This window comes from Rhagoletis zephyria, unplaced genomic scaffold, assembly GCF_001687245.7.
Source record: "Rhagoletis zephyria isolate East Lansing unplaced genomic scaffold, Rhagoletis_zephyria_1.1 Rzeph_scaffold_04897, whole genome shotgun sequence".
Lineage (NCBI taxonomy): Eukaryota > Metazoa > Arthropoda > Insecta > Diptera > Tephritidae > Rhagoletis > Rhagoletis zephyria.
The window spans coordinates 17,519-39,747 of record NW_016161980.1 but is presented as its reverse complement, the minus strand read 5'-3'; the positions used below and the strand labels follow the sequence as shown (position 1 = coordinate 39,747).

Sequence of the window (22,229 nt, the reverse complement as noted above, 5' to 3'; positions counted from 1 at the left end):
CTTGCCCAATTTTCGATTTCAAGATATCATAAGAAACGTTTATATTTGCTTTCTTGACTTTCTTTAAAACACGATTTTCAAACAAACAAAATGTCTGAAATATATGGGTTTAAAAAAAAACCTAAACATTTTTTAAGCTGAATTTTGACCGAGACTGTTAAAAAATTTCGATCCAATTTTAAATTTTAAAATTCCATCCCTGGTGTAAGGAACTTATATTAGAATAAATATAAAATGTAGGATATTGAAAAACTTGGTAAAAGTTTCTAACTATATTTTTTCTATTCAAAAGCCCATTCTTATTGACCCTGCTGTTCACCAATATATACTGGTTACCTCCCAGTGATGGTAATAAAATATACCAAAGGAACATAAACTTTAACTACGCTTAAGTGAATCATTGGTACGTACTACGTATATCTATTTAATAATTTCCAACAATATATTTTGTTTCAACCATTTGGGACTTTTAAGTGAATTAAAAATAAACAAAAATGCATACGGGAATTGCCTTTTTATTGGCGTATTTTGGTAATACGTATGTATGTACATTAAGGTGCATCACTGTCTATGCAAATAAATCGGTACGGTGTTTTTATCGGAAATACATATTACATTTCTTATATTCTAGGAATTTCACCAAAAAATTTCGGATAAGTATAGAAAATCACTCCAAAAATCAAGGTTTTTATAAATGAAAATATTTTTTAAATATATTATTTATAAAAATATCACGTTATATAATATTAAAAAATAAAAACGTCTAAAAATTTTATCATTCAAATCAAAATATTGAGATTTTTTAAGTAATTTAAAATTGGTCTAGCTCACTTAAGTCTTAAATTTTTTTTCGAAATATTTTGGCGGAAGGCTTAGAATAAAGGTAATAAATTTTATAAATCGCGTGAAAAAACCGCAACTTGTTTTGGTGACCCACCCAAATGAAGATTTAATGAAAATTTAGTTTTTAGTGATGACAATTGCAGTAGACCGATGGTCTCTCTTAATCATACTCAGCGCCAATGGTTAGACTAACTTCACCCGGTTGCACAAACGTCTGATGGTACCACTTGTTGGTGTCCAGTACAACTGTAAAGACATTTCCAAACCCATATATATTGCTTTGGCAAACTGAAAATAATACGAACTCCTTACTTATATCGCCTGTGCGCACAATTGTATCGAAGCGTTTGCATTTGAAATAGCATTCTGGTGGCGGTGCGAGTAGCCAACGTTTACTGCCCGACAGCTGTGCCTGCCACGAAGGCAGACGCACATTATCGATCTGTAGAAAGTGAAAAGAGGAAATTGCATTGTGAAATTGCACCAAAACTTGCTTTACTGCTTGCGTTCTTCCTTTGTACTTACATGCATGTGTGCACCCAAACCAGCTGTGCCGATGAAAAACCAATCGACTGCATTATTCTCAGATGTGGGCGGTAGAAAGTAGGGACGTCCATAATGCTTACGAAACTCTTCGGCCGTTTCGGGATTACAATTGCTCCAACCAAAGTACCATGGCTCACTGCCGGGTTGCAAGTCTACACGCTGCTTTGGCATATCCAATGCATTGTAGAGATTTTTGAAACCAGTCTTGTAGGGAAGAAATTGGCAATCGAGAATTTTTTGTTTACGTTTCGCATTTGTGTAGACATCGCGAAAATACCAGTAATTGAATTTCTGTAAGAGAAATGTGAAATTTATAAATTGTAGTATATACAATTTATTTTATAATGTATACTATAATGTATATTGTACATAAATAATTGTTTTAATATTCGGAAATTTAAATGCCTTATTCGTTGTTGAAACAAACAATATATTGAAATTAACGTTATAAAAAAGGACTATTACGACGAATAAAGGCGAACATTACATACGATTTTGAAATAGTATAGTTAATGTAAGTTAAGAAACTCAATTTCTTATCGAAATTCTTATCGAAAGGACTTAGGTGTCAATCCTTAAGTTCTCAAACACCTCCGAGTGTAGTTCTGCCATGCAAAAGCTTCTCATATAAAAGCTATTTAACGTTCTTAGCTGGCGTAAAATGTAAAATCCCTCCACTTGCGGAATAACAATAACACGCAGACCAAAAAATTGAGGGAGAAGCTCGGCCAAACACTTCACAAAAAATATGAGCGCCAAATATTTACTTTTAAGTTTCCTTTATATTTATTATACTCACTGTTGGTGCAGTCCAATTCTTTGTTGCATCCTCCACAATTACTGGGCTTCCAGTGTAGGCATATTTCGACGCAAATTCTTCACTCGTTATGCCACGCAATCGTATCGCACTCTCAATGTTCGCGCAGAAATCGCACTCTTCCGGCGGTCGAAAGGCGTAGCGAAGTGGGCGTGGTAATTCCAATATGCAACGCTGAAAAATAATTATTTGTTATTTGCTTGCGCTTTTAAACTGCCATCAATACGAGTATACTGTTACACTACGACACCGTTGGCATGGAAATAATATTAGCAATATTTATGGGCCGACTTCCCATGCAATTATACGATCGATAAACCGTTTACGTTTACAGAAGTTTATAACTAGTGTGCTACTAGTGTAGTAATATGCCCAACTTTTAAGGTAAAAAAATGTATGTCTGGTTTTTAAACTACTTTCGTTGTGTATCTAGTTCTTGAATGGCCACGTGCAGCTTTTAAAGAGGCAAAAATGTATGCATAGTTAAAAAAAAATATTTATTTTCCAATTTTTTTAATCGACCATACAAATTTATTCAATTTTAAATTGCTACAAATTTATCTCAAGTTTTTAGATGAACAAATATTAAAGTCCAGTTTTCAATGAGTAAACTCTTATGTTCAGTTTTTAATAGGCAAGAAATTCATGTTCAATTTTTACATTACTAGAAATTTATGTCCAGTTGTTTGCTTAAACCCCAAAAATTTATGTTCATGACTAGCAAGCCTCTGTATATCACACGCCGAGAGATGCGCACTACAAGGAGGGCTGAACATGATCTTTTACTTGAGGCTACCGCAAGTATTCGTAACAGGTGCAGTGGAAAAAGAAGCCCTTAGGCTTAGGTAATCAAAATTGTGGAAGCAGACCAACTACGGGCAGGCAGCGGGCTTGAAAATAGTTAACAGTGGACAGCGTAACCGAATCAAGACCGAATAAGATGCCGAAACTGATAACCTCACGTCCTTCTGGGAGTTTAGTTTTAAGATGCCCATACACTTTCCAATCCGGAGATTGGGGTGGTGGCTTCCGGTCGATAAATGATGGTATCTCCACCGATGGAGCAAAGATAGAAAAAGGGGTCGACTCGGGTCTGCACTCCGAGGACCTTCAATAAGGCAATCATATCGCATGCCTGATAACTGCATTATCTTTTAGGCGTTCACCTTTGCCATAGATAAGGCGGCGTGGCTAATACAGGATAGAATGTATCTGTCAGGGAATGTCACTATATTCGTTGGCACCCAGGCGGCATTGAAAACATTAGGCTTCACGATAGTAAAGTCGACAGAAGTTCGGAAATCTGGTGTAATGTTAGCTTCATTGAGTCACGTTAAAACCCCTCTATGCTGGGTTCCTGGACTGTGAGGTCTCAAGATCCTGCACTCAATATGTTTATGTTTATGTTTAACAGAGCACTGTGATATAGCACCAATGCTCCTTTGATGGCGCATATAAACGAGCTACCTCTGCAGAAATTGTCGGGATGAGGATAATAAGGAATTGATGCACTACTTCTTATGCCAATGCCCAGATCTTCAGCTAAAGCCTTCCAAGCATTTGGGATTATGCAAATTCAATAGCTTGGGGGAGATAGCGGAGGTGAAAATATCGGATCCCCACGGCTTCATCCGAGATAGTAAATGGTTGGATAGACTCTATACTGACTGTATCGATTGACCTTGGCTAGAAGAATGGCACTCATAGAGGGTATTCACAATGGGCAAATCTGCCTCTGACTGAAATAGAAGTCATTCGTACGCGCGTTCCTAACCTTATTTAACCTAATGATTCCGCCCATAAGTGTGGAGGGCGTGGCAATGAGCCAGTCTTTACCACATTTTACAATATTTTACACACATCCTACAAAAAATAAAGAATATGCTAAGTTCCAGCGCAATCCATGCAGGTTTACTAGTTTTACAACAGATAGACTCGAAACACTGTTGCACGTATGTCTACTAACGTTTAGCCATAAGAAGTTTTGTTGAGTATTTCACTATGTTAGAAGAACACTAAAAATTCTAATTTTCAAAATTACAACGATTTAACAACCTGCTGATTCCCTCTTTGTGACTAACCCCACAGTATTCAAAAGGCATTGGATTTCCTTAATAAACATCGTAATTTATATTTTGAGTTACACATTTGTATGTATGTACCAGGGTTGTTGCGAATATTTTTCCGAAATAAAAGTCCTTTCCGCTTAATAAGCAAACCGTCTGTCCAAATTAAACAAATTTGGTATCATATGAAAGAGGACTGAAATAGCGTTTAAATAGAAATAGCGAACGACCTCTATTTATATAGTTTTTATAATTTAATACTAAAGAAATGCACATACCTGACACAAGATTTGTTTTGTGGTAATTAGTTAACATTTTTGATTGAAATATTTTTCAATATGTGGCTTTCCGCGTTTAGAAATCTCAGTTTTAAAGCTATTTAAATCCTCTTTCATTTGATCCCAAACTTGTTTAATTTGGATAAGCGGTTTGTTTATTATCCGGAAAGAACTTTTATTTCGGAATAATATTCGCAACAACCCTGGTATGTACCTAAGCATGTATACATATCAGGACCTTTGTGAATATTTGCATTCACATTGGTTATGCGAATGGTTCGCATCCTTTTACACATTCGCATTCGCATTAAATGATACGAATGTTTTGCGAATGTGAATGTGTACATGGGCAGAGTGTCCACTCTAATGTTGTTGAAATGGCTCTAACCAGGGTTAGGTAGTATATCAAGCAACATCTATGGGCCTTCAACAAGTACTGCTAAACGTCTTATAAGCCACCTAGAAATAATTTGAAATTCCTCCAGCGAAAGCAAAGGCTCGGAAGTAGAATCTGGAGACATTAAAAATTTGAAATTAAAGTTCAATTGAAGGCCTATCTTAAATAAAAACAAGCTCATCTCTGTGAAAACTAAACTAAAATTCGACAAATTGACAGATCTGGCAGGAAAATATTTGAGCGCTCCACCTGCCAGCGTTCCAAGTGAGCGATTGTTCAGTGCAGCCGGCCTCATATACGAGCCTCTAAGAAATCACTTCATGGGAGAAAAGGCAACAAAATTACCTTTTTGAAATATAATATGCCCCTTTTGAACTTTCACTACTACATTAAAACGCTGTATAGGTTAAGCACTCGTTCAATGTTCTAATAATTTACAAATTTTTTAAGAAATAAAAACGATGACTAAGTTGATTATAGCTTTTATTAATGTTATTCCTAACATTTCCATTCACATTCACATTCGCAATCCGAAAATTCGTATTGGCATTCGCATTCGCGAATGTGAAAAATATGTCATTCAAAACATCCCTAATACATATGTCTACATATTTTTCAGCATACCTTTGACGATAGCTCATTGCAGAAATAATCATAGCCATATGCCAGTAAAGCAAAGATCAAACAAAATTTCAATAGCTTCCAGCTTTTACTCTCACCACCTTCACTTTCATTTTCACTTAAAAATTTTTGCACACACGCGAAAGCTTTCGGTTCGATGCACATATTCTTGCATTTTGCTAAAATTTGTTGCAATTTCAATTTTGTTTCTTCAACGGACATTTCCTTGCAATCGAAACCGGAAAAAGAAAATTTGATTCAACTGTAGCGCTGCGGCACCGCAAAACGACTGTGATCAGGATAATGGTATTTTCACGCAATAGTTACTTACGAGTATTGTGGGAACCGACACTTGTTTCAAATGCTCCTACAAGTACATATGTACATATGTACGTACATATATACTTACTCGTACTTTAGCCTTAACGGTATTTATCCTTTGAAATGGCAATAATGTGATTATCAGCTTCTTTACAGTCTGTCGCTATGACGCACATATCTCATTGAAAGCACACAAACACACATGCATAGATAGGTTTCCCTGCGGAAAAAAATTATCAATTGATAAAAAATAATCCACTTGTAGTTAGCTTTTTTGCGGGATTTCTAAAAAACATATAACTTATAGTTAGCTAAAAAAGCTAACTTAAAACTAGTTGACAAATAATGCAGGCGTAATGAAGGAGATTGTTTTTTAAAAAGCGTTTATATTTAAATATCTAACACTTCGCAAATACTCTTTCTAATTGAGGACAACTAAAAGGAAGATCGAAATTTCATGTTATCATTTTGAAGTTGTGTCTGACGGAGTTCGAATACGGAGCCGAATACGCCCTGCAGGAAATGTATCTCACTATAAGCTAACTTTAACTTGATTAGGAAGGAGCTATAAGTCACTTATTATCTGCATATTTTCTTTGACGAAAGCTAACTATACTTCTATATTTCCGCATTTGATGTAACTAACTTGTAACTAACTACTTTTAGGCATAAAATATCAATAGGAAAAACAAAATATTTTTTACTTTTTTTCAATATTTTTTTTATTTACTTTATTTATTTTATCACATTTCATATTTGTTTGCATATTCTGCTGTAGATGGTCCCATATTCGAACTCCGTCAGACATAACTTCAAAATGATAATATGCCATTACGATATTCCTTTTATTTGTCTTCAATTCGAAAAAGTATTTGCGAAGTGCATCATATTTAAATAGAAACGCATTTAAAGAAAGTAATCTCGAGCTTTACTCCAGCATTACTTGTCCGCTTGTTTCAAGTTAGCTTAGTTATAGAAATCCCACAAAAAAGCTAACTACTGCAGCGTGCAAACAAATATGAAATGTATCTAATAAAATAAATAAAGTAAATAAATATAGAAAAAAAAAATGGAAAATAATAATTTGTCTTTCCTATTAATATTTTATGTCCAAAAGTAGTTAGTTGCAAGTTAGTTCCATCAAATGCAGAGGTAACCACCATTGACTATTTCGCGGCCATCGCCATAGAAATATAGTTAGGTTTCCTCAAAGAAAATATACAGATAATAAGAGATTTTTAGCTCCTTCCTAATCAACTTGAAGTTAGCTTATAGTTATATACATTTCCTGCAGGGCAGTTTTACACTAATAAATACATACGTTGTCTGAGCTATGTTGACGTAGGCATTGAACTCGCTTATTTGATGTTTACGATGTGTTTTCCCGCGGTGGTGGTGTGGCATAGAGTGGTTAAAAGCGATAAGCTAGCAACAAGCTGATTGGATAATAAAGAATAGACAATGTGGGTTACTAAAGCGGGTGACGAAATGCAATTACAGACGATATGCTTGCTGGCTGTGAAGCGTTGAAGTCGATTTGAATGGCATAGAAAGTGCAAGGGAAAGTGAGGTGGTGCGCGCAAATTGAATGAATGAATCGAATAAAAATGGGGTTTTGCAAATCAAACGGTGTATTTTATTTCCTCTTCTCCCAAGAATATGAGGTGTACAATATTTTTCACATTTAGATAAATTAATGAGCATTTGTGACAGTAGTTTTAATTGAGAAATTAATTAAGTATTTTTCCTGCTATATCTTTACAGAAACCCCTACACAACAGATAGCACGTGCATTACCTATGATGCAGTGAATGCCGCCTATTTGGATGCGCGAAAACGAATACGTGAGTACTACTTAAATGCTATATAAATAAGTAACTAATGATTACATCTCCCACAATAAATAGCTAAAGTAAAATTAATTCACAATTTTAGATGTGGCGCAACCGAAGGGCGATTGGAAGGCGGATGAATTGGCTACGGTCGGTGAATTGCTACTAGATATTTCTATCCAGTTAGCAAGGACGTAAGTACTAGGTTTTTGTATCCTTAAATCAGCTCCCGCCTACACATAGTGCGCAGGAGAAGCTGTTTGAAGTTTTATATGGAGGCGCACAGAATAAAAAAGGGATTCGGAGTTTTATAACATTTATTGTACAAGTCATTAGAAAAAAATTATTTTTCAATTTTTTTTTTATTTGGAGTAAAATAAACGGCCAACGCGGATTTTTAAGTCCAGTAATAAATAACAGTTAAACTTGGCCATACATTTTTTATGGACCAAATAAAGGATCTTTCCTTATAATAAATAAACCGCTTATCCATATTAAATGCCACCTATTCAAAAATATTTCAATTAAAAATTGCATCTAATTGCCATGGAATAAATCTTGGGTCCCGCATGTGAATTTCTTTTGTATTAAATTATAGAAAAAATATGTGTATAAAAACGTGGCAACCTTCGGTTAGATATTTCTGTTGGAAGGCTTTTTCAGTTCTCTTTTTCTTGGTATGAAATTTGTTTAATTGCGTTAGGCGGTTTGTTTATTATTAAGAAAGGACTTTTATTTCGGCCTTAAAAAATATTTGGCCAAGTTTAACTGTTATTACTGGACAACAAAACTCAGGATTTTTCAGTTTTAATTGGATTGTTTCCCAAAACTTGCGAAAAATAAAAACAAATCCAGGATTCTTGTCCGGAATGTCCTGGGAACAAAGGAACATTGATAACTTTCTTCTACGACAATATTTTGCACCGGACTTTTATAACATCGAAAAAAAACGGTTATTTTCGCGCCATGGAATAAAGCGTCTCTCAGAACGTATGTATGTTTGTGCATAGCTCAGTCACAACCAAAATATATCCCGCGTTGAAAGTTCTTTTAAAGCTTTCCATAGATTTTATATGGATGGGAATAGAGTAAAAGCCCCCTCTGACCGGCTTTTTAAAGCTTTAAACAGATTTGATATGAAAACTTAAAAAGCTCTATTGCGGAAAGGATGTGGTCCATCAGCATTATAAGGGTATACTGTATAAAAGCCATTTTTTGTTTAGAAAACAAGACGAAACTTGTGTTTTATATTTAAATTGTGAAAATTTTTCACACCATCCACAATCCCGTACTTCTACCAATTGCTTTACTTTGAGTTCTGTTCTTATGTAACAGCAGATCAGTTCATGGGTGACAATTGGCAATGATTTTTTAAAACGCTCATGAGGATGATTGAGGATGATTGATTGTTTGGTTCGGCATACAGAGCCTACCATACTAACCCAAGCAACTTTAGCTCTTTGTTATTTCTAGTAAAAATTCCTAGATAGGCTTTTGAATTATCTTTAAATCCAACGCTTCCTCACAAGGTCTAATACGCCAGCTGCTTAAAAATATGGAAATCGCTCTATTAAGCAGAGATCACACGATTTCTATATTTGTACATTTGGGAGTCACAGAGTGGTGTTGTCAAGAAATTTTTAAATAGAATGGGTTCAGCTCAATAACAACTTTTCAAACAATCTGTAACGATGAAAATGGACAAATCTGTACAAATGTACCAATCGTGTTATCCCAGCTTTGGCACTTCGCAACATTGTGAGAGCTTTTAATGACATATTTTTATACAATGTCTTCTGCCATCATACTACGGATGCCTAAGACATAATCCGATAGATCACTTAACCACCTATTCGACATTTCACCATGCTCAGTGTGGCTATAGCAATAATTCTCTCAAGATGTTTCCTATAAAATTTCTTATCTAGCCTATTCCATAGACACGATTGATTTTTGCCTTGTTGTAAAGGGTACAGTACCGGTCTTCTGAGGGTTTATGTATGCACTTTAAGTAGGTGGTTCAGAGTCTCGCATACCTATTCCATTATTAGACTCCTTTGCTTATACTCATGTATAAGCATCTGTGTAACCCTTTTGCCAGCACGAAAGCTTACGTTTCATCAAAGTGAAATCAAGTACTGCGCTCTCAAGAAAGCATAACTTTCTCTGTCAGTGAAATGAATGAAGCCTGAAGTGCTATTTAGATTAACCTCTTGCTCCACTGTATCGACTTCGGTTAAGATTCGCGCAGTAGAGCACACACTGATAGAGCCCAAGATAAGCGTGCTATCAGTGTCTTAAACCGAAAATACTTCGGACCCCACGCCGCTAACAGCTGAACTCGACGAAAATTCGACAACTAATGTGGAGCTTTTGCTAAGCAGACAGGTTTGGGAGTGCCATTGCTTCGGACTATACCGCTACGTCTCCTTGCGCGTGTCCAATGGCTCTGCCGGAGACTGCAATCGCCCTGCAGACTGCTGAAAAAGTCGATCTGACGTCTGATGTATAGCCTTGGACCGGGAGTGAAGTTTCTGTTAAATATTGTTCTTTAATTTTTCCCACGAGTATTGCGAGCTGAGAAAGTACAGCACCGAAATTTCAATAATTTTTAATTTTTGAAACTACTAGTGTTCCACCTAGGATGTAGGGTAATTTATAGGAAAGCAGTCACAGCTCAAAACACAGTCCGAGAAATAGGGGAATCAATCTCAGAACCATCAAACCCATTGTCCGCTAATAACAACGTTACCTCCGACTGCCACTAGCCAGTATTATAGCAAGAGAAATGACCGTAGCTTTAGTTCTCCCATTTTGTTGATTGATCATCTTTTATGTACGGTCATATATTCATAGCGTACATCCCGAAAAGTTACGACTCTCTGCGAGTCACATTTAAACAGGCCGAATGTGTAAACAATATCACATGATGCCGGTTTGATTAAGTCAACGAAATTCTTAGTACCTTGTTTTCGTTGATTTTTTTTGTTTAAATAATTAGTTTTAAACATACATAAATATGTATGTATATACGTTTACTCGTAACGGCTCATTTCGATTTACACATAAGTACAAATTCTCAGCTGAATACTTGTACTATTCGTGCGATTGTCGGCTATTAAGAGAAAACTTCGCTTGTCTTGTAGAGTAATTATTTGCTGCATTTTAGTTCATTTTTGTTGTTGTAGCCATATAAATAGCTATTAATTGCATATTTTAGACTTAACGGTCAGTTGTCGGCGACACTTCGAATTGGGTTAATTTGATAATTTTGCAATATTCGCAAACCAAAAGCTGAGAGTGTGCGAACGGAAGAATGATTTGGTTCAACATTGCCATTATCATTTGCCAAAAAAGTTACAAAAATTGCAATTGAATATTTTATAGAAGCAATGAAGGAAAAAAATAAAGACGCAAAGAAAACTTACTATCAATACGTATTTACTCTGTCCGTTCTGACTAATTTTTGCCACGTTACGCTGTGAATGCAATTACTGTAGACTACCGTTAGTCGAATAGTGCGTGCGTATAAGGGTGGTCCAACATTTTTTTTTTTTTAAATATTATCTTGTGTTTGGGAAAACTAGTGTTCCTTTTGGCGAAAAATATAAGTTCATAACTTGTTGAAAAAATTTCAGAGGTCGCTCAAGTCCATTTTAGGCACAAAATCGTATTTCTCTAAATTTTTCATTATATCACGATAGATATTTTGCTACTATCAGGTACACCCTAATATCAAGTTATTGCTTATTTTATACCAAAATAGACAACATATCTGGAGCAATTGAAAAATATTCTGTGAGACGAAAAAAAATCTCTAAAAAGTTTTGCGTTTTTAAGGGTGAGTTGAAATATAAATGGATACTTCAGCCAAAATAATTTTTTTTTAGCAAACAAAAGTTGGAATGCATTTGTCGTTTATCATGGGAAAAATATTTCCAAGGAGCAAGAACAAGACTATTAAAATAGAGGGACAGAAAAATGATAAAAACTAAAAATTTTGAAATTTTTGATGTTTCGTTTTAATTTTGTAGAAATATTTAAGTTATTATTTTTTTTTCTAGCATAAAAAAATTGAAAGAGATCTTAAATTAAAGAAATTAATATTTTTATGTATGCTAAAAAATAAAAATAATTATTAAAGTAAATAAAAGTATTATATATAAAAGATATATAAATAAATAATGTTAATGTTATTATTTTTTTGGATCACCCTAGTGCATATCACCAATTGACATACATAGTTACATGTGGGTTTACGCCACCGCATTTACCTCATTAGCTTGTCATTAATTGCTGTTGGCATCACATGCGTTCTAATGACCCAGTTGTTTATGGTGTCAGTTAGATTTCGATTGCATTTATTTGCAAATATCGGCGAGCATACATACATATTCAATAGCCAATAGTACAAATGTATCATTCATACATTTTTGTTTTATCGCCTTGTATTTAATTAATTCCCCATGCTCACATATTCCATCTTGTTTGTTTTTCTTACAGTTACGGTCTGTCATACGAGGAAATCGAAAAGGGGCTACCCACTATCGACACATCGAAAACACTTATACGCGACGTGTGTCCGCCCTTCTTTGCCGGCGTGGAGTGCCGTCCTGGCAAGTATCGGCGCTTCGATGGCCTTTGCAACAACATCGACCATCCCACATGGGGCGCTGTAATGTCACCATTCCAACGCCTTGTCGGCCCACTCTATTCGGATGGCATAAATGCGCCACGCATCTCAGTCACAGGCCATGATCTGCCCATTTCGCGTGTTGTCTCGCGTACAATGCATCCCGATGATGGTTATCACGATCACGCTGGCACTGTTATGGTTATTGCTTGGGGTCAATTTATGGACCACGATTTTACACTAACCGGAACGCCGTTGGGTGAGCTTTTGTTTAAATGATAGTTTGTCTCGGTTCATTGCTAAAAATTATGCGTTTCCTGTTTTGCAGATCCCATTAATCGCAATGATCCGGAAGAGTGCTGCAAACGCCCTCTGCATCTAAAGCATCCGTACTGTAATGAAATTCGTGTGCCAGACGATGATTATTTCTATCGACTTTTCAACGTGAAGTGTATAGATTTTGTGCGGGGTTTTCCTTCCCCACGACCAGGTTGCCGATTGGGTGAGTACTGTTTTAATATTTAATTGTGAGACCAAGCGACTCACAGTGTAATGTATCCTCTGTCTTGATGGGTTGGTTGAGTGGTTTGTCATCCTGGTGAAAAGCAATTAGCAAGAGCTACTCTCCAAGAAATAAAAGAGGAAATAGTAAAAATCGGGATAGATACAAATAGACAGCCTCTGCAGCTCTTTCAAAACTAAATCTCACCCCAAAACCTTACTCTCATTGCAGGTTCCCGCCAACAATTCAACACACTCACCGGTGTTATTGACGCCAACACTGTTTACGGTATCAGTGAGAAATTTTCCCGAAAACTTCGCACCGGCTATGGTGGCCTGTTGCGCATGAATCCCGTCTTTCAAGAGTACGGACTCAAAGACTTGTTGCCACTGAAACTCGATATACCCGATGAAGGTTGCACGCGTCCGAATAAGAGCATGTTCTGTTTCGAAGCTGGCGAGATACGAGTGAACGAACAATTGGTGCTGACCTGCATGCATACGCTTATGGCGCGCGAACACAATCGCGTAGCGTCAGCATTGGGACAGATCAACAAGCATTGGGATGATGAAACCCTATTCCAAGAGGCGCGTCGCATCAACATCGCTATCGTGCAACATGTGACATTCAATGAGTTCTTGCCCATATTGTTGGGCAAAGAAGTGATGGATAAATTCGGTTTGGTGCTGCAGAAAGATGGCTACTGGGATGGCTATGATCATAAAGTGAATCCTGGTATTATTGATGCTTTCGCTGGTGCTGCGTTCCGTTTCGGACACTCGTTGCTACCCACCGCCGTGGAGCGTTGGTCAAAGGCGCACAAATTTATCGCCTCGAAACGTTTGTCGGATCTAATTCGTCGGCCGTATGATTTGTATCGCGCTGGAGTGTTGGATGAATACTTTATGGGCTTGATGAATCAAGTGGCGCAGGCGATGGATGATTCCATAACGCAGGAGGTGACCAACCATTTGTTCAAGAAGGAGGGAGCGCGCTATGGCTTGGATTTGGTAGCATTCAATATGCAGCGCGGTCGTGAGTTCGGCCTGCCTGGCTATATGGAGTTTAGAAAGTTTTGCGGTCTGCCCACTTCGACGTCATGGGAGGAAATGTTCGGTTCAATGCCAAACGATACAATTCTGCGCTACGAGAGTATCTTCGAGTAAGTATTTGTTTATATTCCTGCAATTACATATGTACTGTTTTATAAATTACTTTGTTTTGCAGGCATCCAGCTGATATTGATCTTTGGTCAGGTGGCGTTTCAGAGAAGCCCCTACCGGGCTCAATGTTAGGACCAACCTTCGCTTGCGTTATTGCCACACAAATGAGTTATGTGCGGCGCGGTGACCGCTTCTGGTATGAGTTGCCTAATCAGCCTTCATCGTTCACACCTGAGCAGCTGCAAGAGCTGAGGAAGGCGAAGCTATCACGCTTGATTTGTGACAACACCGATCTTATAGATACTATACAAATTTATCCGATGGTGTTGCCGGATCATGAAATGTAAGTTTTAATGGAAAAACTATTTGATGACTGATGACTGATGAGAATAGAAAGCTTTAAAGAACAAATCGTGAAAGTCGATAAAATTTGATAACGATTTTGTCAGGTATATCGACAATAATAGAACTGTCAAGTATTTCGATAAATCTATCGGTAAGGATATCAATAGATATAGTAATAACAGAATCGAATATTCACCCCGACTTACCACATACATACTCACCAGTTCTCACTTAAGCTCACCATGCCTGATCCCCCACATCTAAATTCACGCCACCGGGACTATTTAATGATTTTCCGAATTTTCGTTATATTTATCGATCTTGATTTTGCAATCCATATATTTATGAGAAATTCTATCGATATTGTTAACGTTATAATAATTGATATTGTTATGGATATAAATACCGATTTATTTATTGCAATATTTATCGATATATTTAGTCTCGAAAAATCGAGTTAGTCCATATTTAGGACTCGGATTTATAAATATCGAGCCCTAATCGCCAAAATAACGTAAGCAAAATTTTTTTCAAATTTTTATTTGTAATGCACAAAAGCATCTAGATGCTCTAGGAATATTTCTGCAGTAAAAGTAAAATTGAAAAAAAAATCACTTACGTTATTTTGGCGGTTAGGGCTCGATATGTATTCCCATTTTTAGTGGAATTTTTTTAGTTAAAAACAATTCGTTTATTTTTATTCTCTGAGACTTGTTCACTATTACTTATGCACCTAACTATGTATTAAATTGTATATTTTTTAGTAACCCACGAGTGCCATGCAAGAGTGGTATCATTCCATCAATAGATCTGACGAAGTGGGCCGATTACTCAAGTCCCGATATATCACATCCAGTTTATGTAAGTAGAATTTCATAAAAGCACAAAAAAATTTTCAAAAATTATACCTACGTAGATACTGATGTATTCATTTTCTGTTTTAGAACTTCATCAACGAAATACCTGACACATTATTAAACTTCAAGAAGTAACAGGACACGCAGGACATGAAAACATGGAAGATAGTACTTAGCGCAAAATTTAAGAAAGTAAAAGTATGAAGGAGGATGAGACACATTTTTTCCAACTTGTTANACCCTTGTGCACAAGTGCGCTCGGGTATAAAAATAGTAGTGGAATCAATGTCGTCCGCATCATTCGTATGCGAGCATGTACATTATACATACATATATGCATTAGCGCACACAAAAATATATTCCTGGGTGCGCCCCTGTATATATGTATACATAGTGGACAAGTATTGTGCTATATATGAGTGTACATATTTATATATGTAGGAACTAGGTGCAATCAGTAAATGTGACATTGTACAATTAATAATTTTTAGCTGCCAATGTGAAATGTGCAAAGCACGAAAATCATATTAGTGTGGTATGTAAGTAGGTATGTACGACGAAAAAAAAATGCAAAATTGTCATTGACATACAGGAGACCAAACGGAAAGGAAATAAGTCATAATAAATACATATGTATGTGGAAGACTACATATTTTAAGCTAAAGTTCCCACGCTATCAGACAATTAAAAAAAAAAATGCCAATGAGACTGCAAAAAAAAGTGCTGTGAATAAATGTCTGTGGACATTTGAAGGAAAAATTTAAGTCTATTAGGCAATTTTTTTTTTAAGCGCAAAATTTAAATATTTTAATTATTATCCGATTATTATTATCTTATTAATACAAATTTAATAAGTATATACTAGAGTTTCGGAAGAAAATTCTCCCTCTGACATCAAAATTTCGAGCACCAATTATTTATTTATTTTTTTTTTAATTTTTTCGTTCTCAATTGTTTATTCGTTTTTTGTATAGAACGGTCAGAGTTTTAGGCCTTCGAAGAGGAACCTAGATCATCAGAAGTATTTGCTCAGCGTTTGATCCTTATGACTAGCCGGGAAGTGACACAGAAGATGTGATGTACTTAAGCAGTAACACCCAGCCTTAGACGAATTTGCGATTTACTTGTAAAAGCTTAGTTTAGTGCTAAGCATTTAATAACTATAAACTAAAAATAATGATAGAAAATAACAAATTGCATAATTATGCAATCAAATAAATTAGAAAGGAAGACCAAAAAAATTATTATTTAAAGAGGGCCGTCGGGTTAGCGCTTTGTTTATTGTTTGGCACTAAAAAATGAAGCTGAAATGTGAATGTGGATTTGAGCCTATCACCTATCTCAAAAATAACAGTGTTGACAAGTTTTGAATTTGAAAAATCACTGAAACCCAAGAAAAATTGCGTTTCTTCTCGAAAAGAGCACCAATTTTTTCTTGGAGTATTTAATGGATCTGGTAACAGTTTTTATTTATACATACACCTGTTGTAAGGATGTCGTTCCAAATTAATAAAAATCAATGTTTCTTACTCGACGGTTGTTCTTATTTTCTCATTTTCAACTGTGTCCTCCAGCGTTGCCGTTTTGCTCAAATTTAAGCAAACTTGATAAATTTTTTCCTGGCTGTTTAAATGTAAAATTTGCCTTCGTTTTGCTAAATTTTTTTCTATAATTCCTATCAAACGAAAGCAAAACCCAAAAATGAACTTTCAGAAACTATGTGGTGGTTTCAATCTACACTGCGGTCTCCTGCCGGCGAGTGACCAGCACTCCGAGGAAAACGCCTCAAATTTCTTGGAGACCACTTCTTCGAGAGCCAAGCTTCACTGGAAGGACTGATAGGATTCTCTAGAGGACCCGATATAGGTATAGGAATACAATACCCCAGGGCATCGCAATGGCCCTCTGTGGCCTCCGAGTGAACTCTTTTCTACCGGCGCACAGTGGGAACAATCCTTTTTGTGTCTAAAAAGCTGCCTACTCCTCACATCTTCCCCAATTTGGAACATTCTTTTTTTAAAAGGTTCGCTATTAATTTTACTGTTTGGATGTGGTGCTGTCTGCTGAGTAGTCGAAAAAAAACTTACAAATTCAGCCCAAAATAAAGGCATGATATATGAGGATTGTTTTTTTAAACGAAGTGATTTTTTCCACTGTGTGGCGGCCGAATAGGTTGAGGGGCTAGGTCCAGGGTTCGATTCTTGGTCGCAGCAGCATCGAAGCTTTTTCTAATAGCAGTCAACATTCGGCAGGCAATACCAAATTACCGAATGTAATTCAGCCATGATTGCAAGTGTTGCTACATATTTTGTTGGCAAACATATCGACACTTGAGTGGAATATCAACCCAACTCGTTGGCCAGTTAGAAAACGCCCTATCTCAGACAACTTTTCAAGAACGCCCTACTTCAGAATTTGATTTAAGAACACCCTATTTGAGAATTCGGTTCAAAAATGCCCTAACTCAAATGAAAATGTATTAAAAATGTGATGAGAAAGGGCATTTGCGAACCCAATTCATAGATGGGTTTGAGATGGCTCAACCGAATTCTCAAATAGTCTGGCGTTTGTGAAAAGTTTTCTGAGATAGGGCGTTTTCGAAATTCCTTCCGAGATAGGTCGATCTTCCCCTCGGCAGTAATTACCGCTCTGCCATGAGTTTGTTTCCATTTTTGTAAAGTTACATATGACTCTTATAATTGCTATAAATCTAAATTGCATTTTTTTAAGAAAAATTTATGATTTTTTTCAAATTACTATTTAATGAACTTTATCACGCTGAATTCATCGAAAAATTAATTAGAAGGAACTTCCTAAAAACAACAATAACAATTACTGCTTTATCATTAGCCAAGTTTCAATTCACATCAATCAAAGAGCAACATTTGATTTGCTGAATGGCAGATATGTAGGTACTACATTTTCGTACATACAGACACGTGCACGTATATACCTATATTCATATATTTGTGTTTTTAAACGATATGAATTGAATTAATTAAATGGAAAGCTAATCGCTTATCTGCACACACGCACACTAACTGTACAGATAAGCGCAAGCGAAGAACAGGTACTTCTTGAAGGCAAAACTCAGCTCTCCCAAGACCAAACTAAATATTAGAACAGGTAGCATGTTGATAATGAAAAGGGCGCTATCATAAACACAAACAATGATATTAACTACACGTGGAAGTCAAAATGTGGAATGCGAGTAAACTCTCGTATCACTCAAAACAAAAAAAAACAAAACCCAAAAATTAAAAAAATCATGTCAAAACAAAAATAACAACAACAAGCAAAATATGCCTAGGTATGAATGTATAAACATACAAATAGCTTTGTAGGTGCCTGGTACTAAAATTGTTTGCGCAAGTTCAGGTTGTCAAATTGACACTTCAATTCAATACACTGATGGTTTTCGGAGAAGAAATTCAAAACTATCTACATATGTGCATATGTATGTACATTAGCATGCATCACCAAAAAAGTTTCGTGTTTTCCGCCGGGATTACTAAATCTATTATATTTGAAGACGTCCACCAAAATATTTCGAAAAAATATTAAGACTTAAGCGAGCTGGACCGATTTGAAAATCCCTTCAAAAATGGAGTTTTTTATGAATAAAAATAGTTTCTTAAAGATTTTTTTTTTTGAAAAAAGTCCCCTCAGATGACAAAACAGATTAGGCTTAAAAAATCTGCATAAAAATATGTATTTAAAAATCTTTTCAACGGAATCGTAATAATGAGATTTTTGATGCTGTTTTTTTTACTTTTTTCAAAGATTAATTTACGAAAAACTTAAATAAGTGGGTCAAAAATAGTCTGATTAAGACTTGTGGGATCTCGGTATTACTTCATTATTCAACTTTGAATGAGGCATAAAAAATCTCATTATTACGATTCCGTTTAAATTCTTTTTTTTTTTTAAATAGTTTTAAGTAAATTTTTTAAGCTTAAACCGTTTTGTCATTTGAGGGGATTTTTTCAAAAAACATCTTTAAGAAATTATTTTTATTCATAAAAGCTCAATTTTTGGAGATTTTTCCAGCTTGATTAAATTTTTATATTTTTCCGAAATATTTTGGTAGACGTCTTAAAATATAATAGATTTTATAATTCCAATGGAAAAACAGTACCGACTTTTTTTGTATGGGCAGTGATGCAGTCTAATGTACATACATACTTGACTCACTTTTCTACTCATGCACGTAATATTTTTTTTGTTTTTGTTCATATACTAACACTATACATACATACAACATATCGTCATTTAAAGTACAAAATCGAGTATCGTGATTCTGCAAAACCGCCTAACTGTGACATTTGCTGCCAGAAATTGGATTTGCTTACACAAGCTCTTGGCTCAATCCTTATCTATTCGTCCTGAAATATACTAGCCACAAATACGATTGCTTTATAAAAAAAAGAACCATTTTGAAATATGAGTGTTTTTACTCTCCAGAAAATAATTTATGCAACCTCACATATGCGGTTTTGAATTTTGTTGATACGCGGTTTTGTACCTTAAACAACGATGTATGGATGTGCATATGTACACACATACTTGTCGTTTACTTATCGCAATTGTCAAAAATATGAACAGCAACATGTGTGTTGATAAGTTGATTTTCGTCGTTAAAGAATTTTTTTAATTTTCCACTTTTGTAAGGCGTAGGCAGCGTATCAGAGCATGAGCAATGCGCGTTTTGTTGGTATGCATTTCTTGCTTTAATTTTTTTTTTTTTGCCTTCTGGAAATTTTACTGATTGTTGCACGCATAATTTGTCAACTCTAATCAATTTATCATCACATCGAGTGCGTTAAGTCTCTTATCAGTTTTTGTTTTTTCTGTTTGTTTTTTGAGAGGGGCTTGGAGTACTTTGTTGGTTTTATTGATTTTAAACTTTTTGGAGCTAATTTTGCGAGTTTGAGACCTGTATGTAAGTGAAACAATTTTTTTTAAAACATGTATGCATCTGTGGCAGGCTATGCACAGTGTAACATTCCCATACAAACTTCGGTAAAAATTATATATGTACGTGCCCCGATTTCGCCGAAACTGAGTATATATTCATCTTCCACATGGGAATGGCAAGATATAAAAAATAGTAAAGATTAGTAGTAGTAAATTTTCAACAAAATTTCAAACGTTTTAATCCGATTTTTTCAAAAAATCGAGTATGCAATTTTACAGCCCATTCAATTTTAGTACAATTAATTGCATATTTTATTTAATATATTAATTGCATATTTTAAGTTGTTAAAAAATCCCGTTGATAATAAAATTGAAATTGAATGGACTATAAAACTGCATACTCTGATTAAATTTGCTGAATTTTTCATTATTTTCGGCAGAGCTTGAAATTTTGATTTAAATGGTTTGAAAAAAAGGAGGAGGTTATCAGTTCGTCAGAATATTTTTTTTATGACTTCCAAAACGTCAATCTGTTTTTTTTTCAACTGTTTCGTAAACCTTATATTCAACACCCTTCATCTACAATTTTACAAAAATGAGGTTCTGAAATAAAAATCGATGACGTTGTTGTTAGCCCTAGAATAGAATTTACTATTAGGTTGCAAATTTAGAATTAAACTAAGTTTTCATAAAAATTGCAGATAGAAGGTGAAAATAGCCCCTCGTATGTTGGAGAATTCTTAAATAAAAAAAAAAAATGTTTGCTCTATTTTTGAGAGATTATTTGTTATCGATTTTTTCCAAATTCCAATATTTTCTTTTTTACTATTTTTGGTCACTATACTATGGATATGGAAATGCCTGTTTTTCTGACCAAAAACTAATTACGACTAAATAAGTTGAAGATTTAAAAAATCTGAGTTTTTATTGGTTGGCATATGATTTTCTACACTTCTTGTAAAAAAAAAAAATATTTTAACCCTCAGTTATATTCCCCATTTATATAGTGGCAATTTTTGAAAAATATTTAATATCTACCCACTTGTTCCTATATATATTAAAATATTAAGAAAAATGGTTAATGTTTTGAATTGGATTTTTGCGACAAATACGTATACATGGATCGTTCAAACATTTTTATTCTTATTATCAGAAAATTAATAAACGTTGGTCATTGAATACAAGGGTCTTTTTCCATAAGTATCAAATTGATGCACGACGTACTTTGTGTTGCAAAAAATTTCCGATGGATGCGAGTTAAATTGTACAAAAAGTGGGTAGACTTTGACAACTGATTGTTTATTACATAACGTCTTTTTACAAAAACAAAGCTACGCCTGCTATGTTTTACATTACTATATAAAATATGGCATACAAAGTTATGTTAAGGTATATAAAAAATAAATTTTGGTCACAAAAAACGGGCATTTAGACCATAGTGATTAGAGGGTCGCAGTTCCACTCGGCAGAATGCAGGTTTGATGTCTGGCCCTAGAAACAAAAAAAAAGAGTTGTCTATTGTAGTAAGGCCTGGCGGAGTTCAACAGCCAACAGCAAAACTTCGAAGGCATAATTGCCATTAAAACCGTTCTTTGAAAAACCATCGATTATTCCGACTTGGCGTAAAACTGCGCTACTGCTCGCTTAAGGAACCAATGTGATTAAACTAGAGTGTTTAAGGAAAAATTTTCTGCAAAAACAATAGCAAACAAACAAATAATCGTGGCAGGAAATACATACATACATACATATGTATAGTACAATTTTGTTTTGTAAAAACACTTCGTCCAAAGCAAGTTTTTGCTATACTATTGTATGTACAGATCAAATTAATGCGGAAAAAAGTTTTTTATTGATTTAATCAAATTTTGGCGGCTGCTTTGACTATCATTGAAACTACTGTACTACATTTTCATGTAGTGCTTTCGAAAATCGAAAAATGCGAACAAACCCAAGCAAAGCTACGAAGCAACAACTTTAAAGAGAAAAAGGTGTGCTTATTCAAGTGAAGCGGAGTGTATGTAAAGAATATGTAAACAGAAGTGCGAGTATGTTATTAAATAAACTCTTTGGTAGATTTGATTAAAAAGA

General features: G+C 35.1%; 2 protein-coding genes across 2 annotated transcripts; one reads left to right on the top strand and one right to left on the bottom strand.

The window, feature by feature from the left end:
- Positions 1-870: 870 nt before the first annotated feature.
- Positions 871-5,837, bottom strand: LOC108371338 (uncharacterized). Its single transcript, XM_017626890.1, has 5 exons — positions 5,572-5,837; positions 2,189-2,380; positions 1,369-1,680; positions 1,156-1,285; positions 871-1,089 (listed from the first exon to the last, which is right to left on the bottom strand). Exons 1-5 carry the CDS (start codon positions 5,788-5,790, stop codon positions 1,004-1,006), a joined length of 939 nt encoding a protein of 312 aa, XP_017482379.1. The 5' UTR covers positions 5,791-5,837; the 3' UTR covers positions 871-1,003.
- A 1,711-nt stretch (positions 5,838-7,548) lies between these two features.
- On the top strand, positions 7,549-15,361 carry cysu (peroxidase homolog). The gene is made up of 9 exons (XM_017626889.1): positions 7,549-7,553; positions 7,654-7,733; positions 7,825-7,915; positions 12,225-12,613; positions 12,683-12,856; positions 13,088-14,018; positions 14,084-14,362; positions 15,129-15,225; positions 15,309-15,361. The coding sequence occupies exons 1-9, from the start codon at positions 7,549-7,551 to the stop codon at positions 15,354-15,356; spliced, it is 2,094 nt and encodes a 697-aa protein (XP_017482378.1). The 3' UTR covers positions 15,357-15,361.
- The last annotated feature ends 6,868 nt before the right edge of the window (positions 15,362-22,229 follow it).